General features: G+C 31.9%; 2 protein-coding genes across 3 annotated transcripts; both read right to left on the bottom strand.

Annotated features, from left to right (window-relative positions):
• Positions 1 to 4,391: 4,391 nt before the first annotated feature.
• On the bottom strand, positions 4,392 to 8,464 carry LOC107024032 (60S ribosomal protein L18a-like protein). Its single transcript, XM_015224910.2, has 5 exons — positions 8,059 to 8,464; positions 7,182 to 7,247; positions 5,746 to 5,818; positions 4,863 to 4,980; positions 4,392 to 4,607 (listed from the first exon to the last, which is right to left on the bottom strand). The coding sequence occupies exons 1-5, from the start codon at positions 8,324 to 8,326 to the stop codon at positions 4,545 to 4,547; spliced, it is 588 nt and encodes a 195-aa protein (XP_015080396.1). The 5' UTR covers positions 8,327 to 8,464; the 3' UTR covers positions 4,392 to 4,544.
• A 922-nt stretch (positions 8,465 to 9,386) lies between these two features.
• Positions 9,387 to 14,851, bottom strand: LOC107025358 (persulfide dioxygenase ETHE1 homolog, mitochondrial). 2 transcript variants are annotated; one of them, XM_015226149.1, is made up of 9 exons: positions 14,329 to 14,851; positions 12,648 to 12,776; positions 12,416 to 12,523; positions 11,134 to 11,268; positions 10,423 to 10,464; positions 10,250 to 10,309; positions 10,114 to 10,167; positions 9,780 to 9,804; positions 9,387 to 9,699 (listed from the first exon to the last, which is right to left on the bottom strand). In XM_015226149.1, exons 1-9 carry the CDS (start codon positions 14,536 to 14,538, stop codon positions 9,608 to 9,610), a joined length of 855 nt encoding a protein of 284 aa, XP_015081635.1. In that variant the 5' UTR covers positions 14,539 to 14,851; the 3' UTR covers positions 9,387 to 9,607. The 2 variants fall into 2 exon arrangements, with proteins under 2 accessions (XP_015081635.1, XP_027774251.1); XM_027918450.1 differs by having other exon boundaries at positions 12,624 to 12,776; positions 14,329 to 14,715.
• Positions 14,852 to 15,815: the final 964 nt, after the last annotated feature.

Here is a 15,815-nt window from a genome sequence, read left to right as displayed (position 1 = left end):
CACTACAAATTGCAAATCTTCCACATGCTTTTAATTAATTTATTCTTGAATTTTTTCTCTATTAGTTTAGATCTGCTGGTTGTTGAGAGGCATTACAAATGATTTAATAATTATTTTAATATGTTGACTTGTTATGAATTAAATCTCGTTGCTTACACTGCATTATATATGTTATCGTTAAATATATTATCAAATCATTTAAAAGATAATTTATTATCTATTTAAAATAGGTCAAAATATATGACTAGTTATACCTTAAAAAATCATCCAATGAGGAGAAATGGACTATTGAAGAACAGAAAGGTCGATTTTACAATAAGAATGTGATCCCCTTATGTCACTTTTATTTGGTTGACTTTCTTTTATATGGGTTCATCATGTGGTCTCTTTTGTGACATTTATATGGCTCTTCGACGGATGAGCGGTCTCTTTAATATAACATGTGTAATCTTTATCTTTTGAGATAATTTTTTAAGTTCAGTTACGTTTGAATGTTATAAATGTTTTTACATGGTATTATACTAGAATTCATCTCGATTTTTATTTATGATGTTAACCCTCATATTAAATTGTTTACGTATCAGATGTTCAGTTTTGAGTATGAAAGGTGTATAAAGAGTCCCACGCATCGATACTTAAGGAATCAGATGGATGATATCTTAAATATGATCTCGGCAACTTCTTGAACTCACTTTTGAGGTTGAGTTGTGTTCGTATCTTGAGATGATATCAGAGCCAAACTAATTTCAAATTTCATTTTCGATATTAAACCTCTATATTAAATTGTTCACGCATCATATATCCAACTCCGCACCTAAGAAGTTTGTGAAGAATCTTGCGTTGGGTGATTTTTAATTTGACATTGACAACCTTAACATATTTGAACTAATTTTAGAGATTGAATTACGCTTAAAGGTGACACATTTTAAAATTTTAATTTGACCCCTTGATCTTGAAAAAAATACACTTAACTTCAAAATGTGTAAAAAAAACAAACAAAGCTCTTCAGATAAATTCTTTCATTTTTTTTCAATCACAAGTTCAATATATGTAAGTAGGATTCGATTTCTCTCCATTTTTCCCAAGTTTTAGTTTAGATTAAAGACAGATGTCATGATTTAGAATTAATAGCTGAGATCTAATTGATTATCATAAAATCCTAACCATAATTATTTACTTTCATATATATACATCAAGAAGGAGTAATAATACAAAAACAAATATTTTTGACCAAATTTAAATAAACTTCTTTTCATTTTCAGTACTTCGTGAAAAAATAAATCGAAAAACAATTTATAATTACACTAAAAAAAGAAAAGGAAGACAACTTAGATATCTCTTTAATCTTGTCATTTCTTCATTTTTTAAAAAGAATATATGAGTACATAACATATATTATTTCTATCTCTATGTAGAAGTTTGTCACCTTTTGATTATAATGGAATATTGTTATACACATTGATTTCTTTTAATTTTGACCACAAAATAAGGACAAATGGAAATTAAAGCAAAGAAAAAAGGGATTCCTTTTTTCATTTTATAAAGCTATAGGATATTATTCTTTACTTAAATTTTAACGTTTAGCATCCTATTCCTAATAAAAACTATATACTATTACCATCACAATTATTATTTTACAGCTAATACAATTTTATTTGGAATATGCTTTCACTTAATTATCATCATGTTATGCCTATAACCTATAGGTTGGGGACCATTAATTCGTATATAATTTTTCTACACCTAATATAATAAAATTTTATCTATATCTAGAGTCTAGAAATTATGGTTTTATATCTTTTTGTTGAACAAAGGTTTGAAATAACACAAATGTTATTAGCTGGACAATGCATTAAACAATGTGGAATAGCACTCCCACAATAACAATTTTCGATTTTCCCGAGTCGAGTTGATTAATTTTTAAATTAAATTAGATTGTACAATGTTAGAAAACTATATGAAAAGTACTATAAGTTGTACTTCTTATCGAATTAATATGATGATTGAAATGCAATTTAAAAATATTAACCAGAGTTTACATAGTTTGAATCTCGAAAAATAAAAATTGTCGATGAGGGTGATATAATATAAGGTGAGGCGGTCGATAATATGTGTTCCTTTATTTATATGATTTTAGAACACCACTTGATGTTTTTTTTTGGGTTGTAGATATATGTGTTTTTTAAGGATGCATCCTAGTATTGGAACTATAGAAAGAATCAAAAGTTATGTCTACATTCTAGGTATCTTCTAACACATTCAATGAAGTTGTATAACATGCATGCAGTAATTAAATATTACTCCTACGATCAGAGACAGATCTAGGTGGGGTCCACAAGTTCAAATAAATTCACTATTTTTTTTATATTTGTGTTAAAAATTAAATAAATATATTTACGAACCTCCTAATAAAACTGATTGACAACATAGTAATAAAGAAAGAACGATGGAAATACCTTTCACACTACTGTTTTGAGTTCAAACCTCTTTGTAAAAGCGAAAACATATTTTGCAATAATTTTCCTCAAACTCCTAATGCCTTGCGTGTGACATTCATCATGATATTTCATATATGCACTCAAGGGTCATTTGCACATTAATTTAAATTTGATCCAATTTCATGCTAGTTTTTATTTTTATATCCCTCGTAATAAATAATTTTTTTCATAAAATATAATTTTCATATTATAATATTCTACGAGTTGTATTCGAGCAGGACTTCAGTTTCTTAAGAGTTAGTGTTCGGCCTACATTTGCTGTCACAACGGTTCAGCAAATAGAGCAATTTGCTAAACAGTTTTTTTAGTGAGTAGAATAATAATTTAAAATCTTATTAATTTGTACTAACACTAACTTGTTAGTTTTCCTTCATGTTGGAGAATGGATAGTATCTAATACTTTTTCCGTTTTATTTTATGTGAGATAGTTTGACTTGATACAAAGTTTAAAAAATAAAAAAGGTTCAAAATGAATAATAAAAATTAAATTTTGTGAAGTTATAAATCATTTCATCAAAAGTAAAATAGACATTTAATAGTCAAATTATTACTTTATATAGAAATGTGTCATAATTTTTGGGACTTGCTAAAAAGGAAAGTTAGTCACATAAATTGGGACGGGAGAGTAACAAAGGTAAAATAGACGCAAATGATAAATTATCTCTGAATTTTCTAAATTGGACAAGTAAAGTTGTACAACTACATACTTTCAGGAGTATTAGACAAGTAAAGATTAGAGCTGACAAAATGGGTTGGCCCAATTCAGCTCAACCCAATCAAATTCTAACGGGCTAGAAAGTTAAATGGGTTGAGACGGACTGACCCTTTTAATAATGTATAATTTACATAAATTTCATAGTGTAAAGAGTAAAATATATTTTATCCCTACTTTTTTCTAATTACAATAATCCCTTAAAAAAATTTTATCTTCCGAATACATTAAAGGATATTTTGGACACATTGTAACATAAATCGGATACATTAAAAACTAGTTCGGATACATTATAAAATAAATCGGATACATAATATGTAGCTCAGATACATCAAATACTGGTTCAAATACATTGATATGTAATTCGGATACATTAAATAGATTAGAAGAGTAATAAGAAATTTTAGAGGTATTTAGAAATAGAAGGGGATATTGAAAATAAGGGAAACATAAAACGTGTATTTCAGTATTTTTTCTTTTAATTAAAGGACCTATAAAATAACAATCCCGTCCAACCCTAAGGGAGTCAGGGGTTGGGACGGATTGACCCTTCAACCAAAAAATGAACAATATTACTCTCTTAGAAAGAGTATCTAATAGTATCGAATGTTGACGTCTATGAACACGACATCAATACGTACAAATTTTCATTTATGAATCATACACTTCGGTGAATACTTACAAAAATAAATTCACACACTTCGGTGAATACTTATAAAAACACATTTATGAATCACACACTTTGGTCAACATAAGATTTAGAGGGAAAATGTCGATCATTTACCATTCCTCCCACAAAAAAACTAGCTAGTTTAAAGGACCTGATTTATTATTTTCTAAACTATTCTTTGATAAAAACTTTACAAATATAACACTACAAAATATATATATACATATATTTAAATATTCATAGCCCACATGCTAGTCTTAGAGGCTTGCTGGTTGAGCCTATGAGGCTAGCGGACCAAATGAGGTTGGGTTAAAAAGTCTCATTCCTAAATAGGTCAAAAAGATTAGGCCCAATTCCACTTAAGTCAAAAATTGAGTTGGACCGACCTAGCGAGTCAAGCCCATTGTGATAGAATAAAGATGGACTTTGAGAGTTAGAAACTTTTGTGCTTTTTTTTAAAGGAGTCACTCTTATAAGTCATAACCAAATCTTAAAGACAAAACAAGAAAACTTTTGAATTATTTCTGATTAATACAGGAAGCACATATAATTATTTATATAATTATAACATGTAACTTTTGTTTTACAGAAATGTTCTGAATAAAATGTGCATTAATCAAGCAAACTAGCTAGAACACGAATACTCCACAGAAGTTGATCACCATTATGCTGTTAATAATATCCATGTCAACCCAAATACGATATTACCAACTACAGCGAGAACAGCCTGCAACATGCAACAGAGTTTGACGGAGCCATTAAGCTACGAAGAACATACATAATATATCGCGTTACATCTAAAAATAGTTCATCATATTAGATGTGACAGGTAATGATATGTCTATCGCGCTATACTAGTTGAGTGCCATTTCATTAACAAAATTCTTATGTCAATCTCTAATCAAATGTGAAAACACACTTAAGTTTTTCGTTCTCATGCAGTTGAGAACATCACACAAAAAGAACGAAAGAGATCACTTACAGCAATGGTGCATGCAACGAATCCTGATTTCTCTCGATGATCAATTGATCTGTTGCAAAGCGGGATAAATGCAGCAACATACCAAGGGAAGCCAGCAAGAAAGAAACCAATAATGAACCTTCAAAAAGTAAAACCCCAAATCACTTCATTGAATCGAGACATCCTTTATATTCATAAGATCAAACTGCAGGACTAAATGTGCCATATATAGAGGGTACTACTGTACTAGTGGCGGAGACAATATTTTCACCAAGGGGTTCAGCATCAATAATATATATATATAAATAAAAAAAGTAATAATTTGCTTCCGCCTTCAGCCTCTCTGTCTTAATTTGTTTTGCTGATGAATGATGGGATTCAAGTTCGATGTTGACAAGTGAGGCTATAAAGAAAATAGACGAAAAAGAGATACCAGATGCAGAGGAGTTTATTCAACCCTCATAGCAGCCTTTCACCACTAGATAATTTCGAGCCACATATAATTAGCGTGGAAGTTCAAACTGCACTAACGCTCCCTGAAACATGTTATTCAAGAGGGGAATATGAAAGATCAAGAACAAAAGTTGTCCAGCATTACATCTCTCAAACAGCAAACAGCAAACAGAACGTTTCTTTCATTTCTTCGGGTTTTGGTTATTAACGTCATTGACTCCTCTAAAGTGGCAATACATATCTACCTACCCCAGAAACAGATAAAAACCACAACATGATACATGTTCTGTATCCAAAAAAAAAATCACAGAATGAGTGGAAAAGAGATCATGTCATAGACTAAAAACTAGTGTTACCAAAAATGAATTTTGTTGAACCTTAAACATGTGGACAATGGACTTGGGACGTGATGGCATTAGTCTACGAGTGTAAAGGAAAATAGGGAACTTACAAGAACCAGCCAAGACCAATACCGAAAGGAAGGCGGGGCTCTGTCACAGGTCTCCTCTCATCAATCACATAACCTAAAATACCAAGAAATATGACAATAAATTTAAAACTGCGAACAGTTCTATAAAACGAATAACAGTTTATGACCCAAATGACAGAGCTCAGTGAACATCCAAGCAGATCAAATGCAATCCCGAAAACTAAACCTCTTTACATGTTGCACTGCACACAGTTCATCAGTAACATTTTTACTAACAGAAGATAACAAAATTAACAGTAACATAGGGAGGCAATTGCACATAGTTATTCAGAGGCGTATATAATGTAGAAACAGCTTCAACATAACCAGCACTTTTTATGCAAGTGAAAAAATCACTTAAGTTTTAAGAAATACTAAAATCTCATCCCATAAATGATAAGTTGCATTGCATACAAAGGTGAGAATGTAAAGTTTGAACCGATCAAGTTTAGACCCTTGATCCACCATTGTATTTACTAAATATGGAAGACAGAAAACAAATGTAAGCAAAGAATCCACAAACGTGAAGCAGTATGAAAAGAATGTCCCTAATCTTATCCAGTAGAATTCTGAAATATGCAAGTCATATAACAAATCAATAATCTTGCAACCAAATCTGAGAAAGACAGCTTACTGTTTTATATAGTTAACGACATATTCAACTGAATGTCACAAAAGACAAACGTTTCAACACAATTCAATGGGATGTTGTAAAAGACGCAACTTTTCAATAATTCAACTGAATGTTGCAAAGAGACAAGCTTTGCAACATAATTAAAAAGAATGTTGCAAAAGGCCAAACTTTTTGACACAATTCTACTGAATGTTACAAAAGACACAAACTTTTCAAAACAATTCAACTGAATGTTGCAAAAGACACAAACTTCTTGACATAATTCAACTGAATGTTTAAAAAGACAAAAACTGTGCAACACAAATCAACTGAATGTTGTAAAAGAGACAAACTTTCAACACAATATTACTGGATGTTGCAAAGACTCTAAACTTTTCATCACAATTCTACTGAGTGTTGCAAAAGACACGAACTTTTCAACATAACTCAACTGAATGATACAAAAGACACAAACTTTTCGACATAACTCAACTGAATGATGCAAAAGGCACAAACATTTCAACATAATTCAACTGAATATTGCAAAAGACACAAACTTTTTACCATAACTCAACTTAATATTGCAAAAACACAAACTTCTCACCATAACTCAACTTAATATTGCAAAAAACACAAACTTCTCACCATACTCAACTTAATATTGCAAAAGACACAAACTTCTAAATACAAATCAACTAAATATTGCAAAAGGCACAAACTTTTCACCCAAAATCAAATAATTGAATCATTTTAAGAAAATTAATCAATCCAGATTGAATTCTTAGATGAGAACAAAAGGGGTTACCTGGAACGGACTGATAGCCACGAGCATAGTATTCAGAAGGTTCAAGTACTGCTCCAGGTGGAGGAACTGGCAGAGGAAATCCGTGAGGAGGTGGTTGACAAGATACAAACTTTTCAACACAATATAACTGAGTGTTGCAAAAGACACAAAACTTTCCAACACAAATCTACTGAATGTTGCAAAAGACACAAACTTCTCAACATAATTCAACTGAATGATATAAAAGAGTAAAACACAAACTTTTCAACATATCTCAACTGAATGATGCAAAAGGCACAAACTTCTCAACATAATTCAACTGAATGTTGCAAAAAGACGCAAACTTTTCACCATAACAACTTAATATTGCAAAAAGAACACCAACTTTTCACCATAACACAACTTCATATTGCAAGAGACACAAAAAATGAGTTGGACGCCTGTTACCCCCCCGTAATTGACCCCTAAGCTCGGGGGAATCTGAAACTATTGTATCTTTTCTAAAACAGCACTCTCCCTTGATTTCCACAATAATGTTTGCTTATGAAACCTTTTTTCACTTGGTTCTGGTCTCTTTCCGATTGTATTACAAAGGGGAACAAAAAGAAAAGCCCTAGAATGAGTCGTCGAATTTCTTAGCCTGGAGAAAACTATCAGATAGCAAGCCAATGAGCTAATGATGACTAGCATTTTATGGATGCCCTATAAATCAGTCTGTTCCAGGTAACCCCTGTGGTGTTAGATCAGAAAGGTGACCACATCCAGTTCCGATTTTCAACTTAATATTGCAAAAAGTCGCAAACTTTTCACCCAGAATCAAATAAATTGAATCATTTCAAGAAAATTAATCAATCTAGCTATACATGATGAATTCTTAGATGAGAACAAAAGGGGTTACCTGGAACAGAATGATAGCCACGAGCATAGTATTCAGAAGGTTCAAGTACTGATCCAGGTGGAGGAACTGGCAGAGGAAAACCAATTACTGGTTGAGGAGGTGGTTGAAAAGTACCATATTCAGCTACTTCTGGTGGTGCTGTTGGTAGCCATGGTGGGGGTGGTTGGGTCTTCTCTTGGTGATGATGGTGGTGTCCATAGTGGTGGTGGTGGTGGTCATAGTGGTGGCCATGGTGGTGATAATGACTGTCCTTGCCTCCTTCACTCATAATTGAAATTTGGAGTTATCAACTCAAAATAGTTGAAATTTTTGTTACACAAGAAGCAAAAAAGCAGAAGCAAATGACTTTTCTGTCGCACGTAATATTATCTATCTTTAAATTCAAAATCACAAGATCCCACTCCCTCTTAAATCAAAATTAGATAAACAAATTGAATAGAAGTAAATATAATATTTACTTCTTCACTTTCTTGTTTGACTAGTTGACTCTCGTATTAAATTATTGGAATCTTCAACAATTATTTTGATAATTAAATTTTACTTTTTAAAATAATTTCTCATTACCCCGAATGGTTGTGTTAGCCCCTAAGATATTTCACATGCATACATGGTTTAACAAGTACTTTTAAAATCTCAAAATTACAATATTTTTTAAATTAAATATATTTAAGTTTATAACTCATTATATTTAAATTTTGAATTTATCACCGATAATAAGAGAGGTCTATATTTTGAACTATTTTGAAGTATTAGTTGGATGTAAGTCACATACTATAATATAATAATCATAGAAGATGGTGTTTTGATCATAGTTTTCAGTTGTTAAGTCCATAACACTAATTATAGAATCATAATAACTGAAATGAAATAAGAGTTGGATATTTTCTAATTTCCAGTTCTCATCTTTTATTGGTTCTCTACTCATTTTATAATTATATAATTTTAATTTGTCCTTATTTATTTCTCACCTAATTATTGATACTTCGTTGTCAAGACTTATATTCTCTTTCTACAATTATTTCAGTTTTAGCATATAGAACATGGGAACAATGGGACCTGTTGTTTTTTTGTCCTCCAAAGTTTCCTTGACATAGTGCAGCTGCAGTCAATGATAAGCAACAAGGTTAGCGAGTAATACTTCTTCATCTTTAATTAGAGGTCTCGTGCTCGAGTTCCCCTAGATATCGAATCGCCATTAGGAAGAACTTTGCCTGCCCAAAATGTGGGACTTCCTGGCACAAATCCGCTAAGGTTGTAATTTTTCTTCTTTTTTATATGAACAAAATCTCATTGCACTGTTCTACACAGTATAACACTTAGGCATAAACTTGGATCTGAATTGCTACTATAATTCAGAAAATGCAGCAACTGATAAATTTCACTTTCATTATTCCCATCTCAGAAATCAAGTTACATACATATATTCAAGATTCTTATCAGTTAAAACTAATTCAACTTCTCCAGCTAAACATTATTTCCGTTAACTTTCGCTTCAAATCGTGTATACCTTGCTTCCCATTTACATTCGTAGTGACCATGAAAGAAGAATTTAGCAAGCTTCTGATTTTGTCTCTTGTAATCCACAAACCATGTTAGCTGGAACTGCGACGTCCATCATTTTTGGATATGACAAATTCAAATCTGTTATAGAAGATGCTATCATCAGCAAGTAATGAGAAAATTACAAAAGAAAAGAAATACAAAGAGGTAGAATGGCTTACTCTGCATGATGTTTTTGAATGTTTCCTGTAAAGAATGTTTCAGAAAAACATGAGTACTTAAACTAATTTCAAAAAGAGAACTGAAATGATTGTAGAAAGAGGTCTTCATATGACAGCATAAATTTGAACAACAAATAAGCAAAAAATCAAAATAACACTATCATCAAATGTGCTTTCGTCAATTACTGTTCGGCAAACACAAGGAACTTTTTCGTTTCAGAGTTTTTAACTAAAATAGGCTGTTGATTCAGCAACTGTTTCTATTTCTTAACTACATAGACTAAATTTAGCCTAATCTTGAAACTTAGGTAAAAACTTCTTGCCAGAAAAGTACCTTATCTTTTGATAGGCGTGGATTGTATAGCATCTCCTCTCCCACTGTGCTGACCTGAAAATAAAACATATACACCTGTAAACAAGCAACTGAGACATGCAAATTAATAGTAAACAACTAATGGATGTATCCTTACGGTGAACCCTTTGTAGTCATGAGCAGGATATAACAATGTGTCTTTAGGCAATTTGAAAATCTGTTCTCACAAAAAGATGATGAATCAGAAAGAATAGAAGGAACATTCGGCATCATAGTATGCTGTTTTTTCTCTTTCATGTTAAAAATAGGTAACAGTTTTTATGTCCTTGCCTGTGAATGAACTGAATCATACAATTTGTCTGAACTTCCACCCTGTTCATATAGTAAGAGAAGTATTGTTATTATAAGACAGAATTTTCATATCCCAATATCCACCCCTAAACCCAAACAAATAAAGTCATTCCTTGATAAACAATACGAGAAGCAAAATAAAAAAAGCTGATGCATCAAGACTAAATACTGTTCACAATACCTACGACCCAATCCCTGGAAAACTTAATATTGTTTGGTCAAATAAATTTTACTCTCAGAATGTACAAGGAGAATTATTTTTAAAGAAGGATAGAAGATAAGAGAGTGTGGACCATAGTCAATTGGAAAGAGAAAATTTGTCACCTGATATAATCTGTTCTCGATTCAGTATCATGTATGGATGGCATCCAAAATAAGGATGCTACTAGCGCGGATTGTAGCTTTATTTGTCCCACCATCTCAGGAAGGGATATTATCAAGACCAAATATGATGTTTTCAACAATGACATTTGACATTATCCTATCATTTTCTAGTTTAATCCCCTTAGTTAGTTAAAGAATAGTCTTATCTATGTAATCACATTGTTTAGCTAATGTTAGCTAGAAAAGCAATCTTAAGAGTTTACCAGAGAAATAAATGAGTTGTATGCATTATCAAACTTCTCCCTTTAGTCAAAGATCCACTATAAGTCAGCAAATTGCATGGCATATTGCATAGAGAGGATGTACCTGAAAGTCTGTCCTTCCACATCCACGTATCAAAAGGGCATCACCAGTAAAGGCCATCCTTGGTTGAGGTTGATTGGGTCCATCTCCCGTGACATAGGTAACACATCCAAGTGTATGACCAGGAGTTGCACGAACCTGCAATGGAAGCACTATTACATTAGAAAACGGCTCAAAGATGTAGGTAGCTTCCAGCCCACTGTTCATGCACCACAGCCTAGTTTAGTTGATTTTTCAGGCTCATTCATCTAATACATTTCTATTTGGTTCAATATGACTGGCACGGAAACGGGGGAAAAACAATGTTGTAAGTGTTGAGAGAGGTAGAAAATGACAGTTATAGAATGGTTCTAAGCCGAGATAAACTAGAAAAAAGTGCAGTTCAGAGAAAGTTTTAAGGAAAATGTATTAATTATTTAATTGTGTTATTGAAGTCTTTATTGAGATGACATGTCACTAAGCCATACATTTCAGTGACTGAAGACCAAACAGGATTCAACTAATAAGATCATAAATATTTCTCTCAAAGAAATTTGTACGACGAGTTGACAATTGAAATTGGGCATCTTAATTATTTCAAAGATGAAACTAAATGAAAGTTAAACAAATTAAATTTGCCATAATGCTCAAATACCATGTTACCCTAATGATGTTAAACATAGATCTTCTTGTCACAGAACCAAGAATTTAAAGAACTAATGCTTATCAAGAAACTGACTAACCCAATCAAGGGCCTGCCAAGTAATTACAAGAAAAAAAAAATCAAGCTCATTCTATATCTAATTGTGATAACAACTAGGCCCGAAATAACGAAGAGCATTCAAACAACCTCATCTTATCTCAAAACAAAATCACATGTTCTCCATGATTATTGATGAATAGACCACAATAAGAAAAGGTAAAATGACCCTGAATTTGCAAGTTGTTCAAGAACCGTTAGGCACAGCCCCACAAATGTTTTGTAGTACATACAAATGTTCAGACATTTAGAACATGGTGATTTTCCTAACGCTGAACTAACTTTTCCTTGCAAAGGAAATACTATAGAACCGTAATCATTGAAATAATTTTCAAGAACCGTTAGGCACAACCCCATAAATGTTTTTTGTAGTACATATAAATGTTCAGACATTTGGAACATGGTTCAAACATATAGAACAAGGTGATATTTCTAACGTTGAACTGACTTTTCCTTGCAAAGGAAATACTATAGAGCCTCGACATAATTTTCTACCACTAAAGCTATATGGAAAAATCTAAAGTTAAAAACTTCAGACGTCTATACCTCCAGAAAAATATCACCAAAGTAGATCTTATCACCAGGTTCAACAAAAATATCAGCTTTTGCATTGCTTGCTTTTGATATGATTGATCTCACACCAGGGAACTTTGTCTGCGAGATTGAAATTATAGTGAACCTTTATAAAATCAGCAGGAGAAACGGAAAAGCAGTATCAAGCAAATTATCATTTACAAATAAACTAATTAGTTACCAAATTAAGAAGTTTAAGCCCAACCTTGATCAAGCCAGAACCAGTGACATGATCAGCATGTACATGTGTGTTTATAGCATATATAAGCTTCAAACCCAGCTCCTTAACAAGTGCAAGATCACGATCCGCTGTTTTGTCCACTGGGTCAATCAGCTGCAGTTGGATTACTTTCATGCGTCAACTTTAAATGATTAAATCACAGTGTCTAACATAAAGCAATAGCAGATAATGAGAGGTGTTTAAAAATAATTGAACTAAATCAATATTAGTTCCTTCAATTTACAAGACATATATATGCAATGTGAATTTAAACTTCAACTTACAGTTAGTGATGAATAATATAATCATAGACACGATGCAGCATAATGAATTATGTGCTACAGTTTACCTGATGTTCACCCTAAAACATTGACAAAGACTATAAATAAGCTGCACTAACTTCACTATCTCCTTGTTTGACTTTTCAATCCATTATTGTCTGGATTTAAATTCCACTCCACATGTTCCTAGTTGATCAAGAAAACACTATCCAAAAATATAGTTGCTACGACTGATGTACCAGAGTTGAGGTTTAATAATTGCACGTTTAGTTAGACACCCCTTTCTTCTACTAGTGTTTCGTGGGCTTTGGCTAGTAAGTACATTGGTATTGCATTAACAGAGTATCTTCAAAGAATTATCGATTTGAAAAGGATGGGAAATGTAAATTGTTTAGTCTGCTAGCATCACCCACTTTAATCAATTGAGAAGTTCAAAGCCTTGTTCACAAAGATTCTTTTTTCTTTTTAGCAGAATAATGCTTGTCTTCTTTCTATATGTCCTTCAGTCCGAAAAGCTACAGAACAAATTTATTCTGCTAAACACCTCTCAATGATAAACTCGTGAGGTTTCAACTGTTGATCTAGTTATCCATAGGAAACAACAACATTCCCAGTGTTAACTGTTATCTCACAAGTGGGGGGTCTGGGGAGGGTAGGTTGTACGCAATACTTACCCTACCTTTTGCAGTAGAGAAGTAGTTATCCATAGGAAACATGATATAAGTTAAAGGTTGAGACAAAAAAGTTAAGAGATTTCACCTTAGTATAAGTTCTTAAACTAAGACCTATCCTTTCCTTTACCATCTTCATGTATTTCTTTTTCCCTTTTTCTTATAATTAAGAGACTTTATCACCAATACGAGTAATGTACATCAAACAACTCAAAACTGAATCTGGACCGATGACCCCAACAATAGTTAGCAACTCAATGACCTTACATCATAATAAACTTAAACTTAACTACAGACTACAGGTAAAACTTCAGTTTCTCCACTCCCTGTGTACTTGTATAAGAACATCATCACCTATTTTCCATTTACAATACCCCAGTGTCCTTTCACTTCAGAGAAATACCAAAAAGCTACAAACTTTTTCATAATATTAGTATTAGTAATTCACTGATGTATTTACATTACACACTTTGACTTTTGATACGCTTTACTTAAGCCAAGCTTTATAAAAAACAACCCTTTTCTATCTGCCTTCTTGAAGTAGGGTGACCAATCCCATGTTTGGGATTACACTAGATATGTTGCAGTTGTTGAAACCTAAACTCATAAAAGCATGGCAGAAATTTCTTTAGCTAATTACAACCTCATAACCCCAAATTGCTAACACACCAAAATCAAATGAACAAAATATACAAAAGGGGTAAATAAATTTACCAAAGCGGGCTTTTGGGGATGCGAAGCATCAGCAAGAAGGTAAGTATAGGTAGATGATTCCTTCTCAAAGAGCTGACGGAAAACAAGTTTAGGGCTATTTTGAGCAGAAGACGAAGTTGTAGAATACGAACCCATTTGAGCACGAATGAGAAAAGTGTGGGGTTTGAACGATTGAATAAAAGGGGCTTCGAACAACCGGAATCTCAGCATGATCTTATCTTTACTGTCGATTATCTCTATAAAAATGTTCCCGTATTTTACAAGAAGAGTGACGTCAATGGAAAGCAACTTTCCAACTGGCGATGGTTTTCACAGTGTACAGTGCCTCTCTCTCTCTCATTGGCCTCCATTGTCACCAAGCTTAAACCTTAAAATAAATCTGAAATTCAATTAATTTGGAATGTACACCTAAATCAGGGCTAATTTAAATTCGTGCCCAAAAATAATTCTTCCTTCGTTTCAAAAAGAACGATCAATAGAATTTAAAAAAAAAAATAATTTTATAATTTCAAATAAAAATATATTAAAATACTTTTTAATATTGTGATTTAATTAACGAATATATAATATTTAAACGAGCAACACAAGAAATATTACTTATGAGGTAAAATTTGTAGCCAATTAAGAAGAGACGTGGGTGGAATGGGGACTCTAATCTCCAATTAATCAACGTATTTAATTTAATTTACTACTACTTTATGAATATATCAATATTGTTAAGACAAAAGATTAGGTGGGATGTAATAATTAAAAATTACAACAGTATTAATTATTAATATATACTAATAGAATAGTGAAGTTGATTGAAATAATTAAATTATTAATACTATTAAATTATCTATCAAATTATTTGACGTGAATTAGTTTCTACGCCGACAATAGTTTATCCTACTAGATATTTAAATTTTAATCAAATGATATCAATTTCCTTGGCCTTATCATCAGTTGACTAATTCATTTCCAATACATTTTTACTTCAAAATATTAATAGTTTCTTTTATATATATCTTATTAATGACCTGATGTTAGGGAAAAATAAATCCATACATAACACATTTTATATATTTATAATATGTATTGTAGAAAATTAATTACCAAGTAAAAAAAAAAAAAACATGTACTTCCTTTTCAAGCACAACATGCCACATAATTAGCGGAATTCCATCATGTGAAGACGTGCTTTTTGTCAAAAAAATAAAAGAAGATAATATACGATTGAGTTTAATTAAATATACGCTTACCAGAATAATGGCCAGACATGCAACATATTATATACTCATATAACATAACTAAAAGTATATTCTTAGTTGACTAATAAAATTAAATCTTCAAAATAATAGGACCTCATTTCTGCATTTTTACTTAGTTCTTTTTTTAAGTTTTAATCGCACTTTTTAGTGGAAAAAAATTATGATTTTGAAACGATAGAATTATTATTATATTAATAATAAATTAAAAGATATATTTATATATTATGTGTCCGTTCG

The sequence above is a fragment of the Solanum pennellii genome, chromosome 7 (assembly GCF_001406875.1).
Source record: "Solanum pennellii chromosome 7, SPENNV200".
Taxonomy (NCBI): Eukaryota; Viridiplantae; Streptophyta; class Magnoliopsida; order Solanales; family Solanaceae; genus Solanum; species Solanum pennellii.
This window is presented reverse-complemented; position numbering and strand designations above follow the sequence as displayed.

Coding starts and splice junctions, on each gene's coding strand:
- LOC107025358 (XM_027918450.1), bottom strand. CDS start 14,538: ATGCTGAGATTCCGGTTGTTCGAAGCCCCTTTTATTCAATCGTTCAAA. Junction 12,777..14,328: donor ATCCCCAAAAGCCCGCTTTG/GTAAATTTATTT, acceptor ATCCAACTGCAG/CTGATTGACCCAGTGGACAA. Junction 11,269..12,415: donor TTGGTGATATTTTTCTGGAG/GTATAGACGTCT, acceptor CTTCCATTGCAG/GTTCGTGCAACTCCTGGTCA.
- LOC107024032 (XM_015224910.2), bottom strand. CDS start 8,326: ATGAGTGAAGGAGGCAAGGACAGTCATTATCACCACCATGGCCACCAC. Junction 7,248..8,058: donor TGGCTATCATTCTGTTCCAG/GTAACCCCTTTT, acceptor TTCCTCTGCCAG/TTCCTCCACCTGGAGCAGTA. Junction 5,819..7,181: donor TGGCTATCAGTCCGTTCCAG/GTAACCCCTTTT, acceptor TTGGTATTTTAG/GTTATGTGATTGATGAGAGG.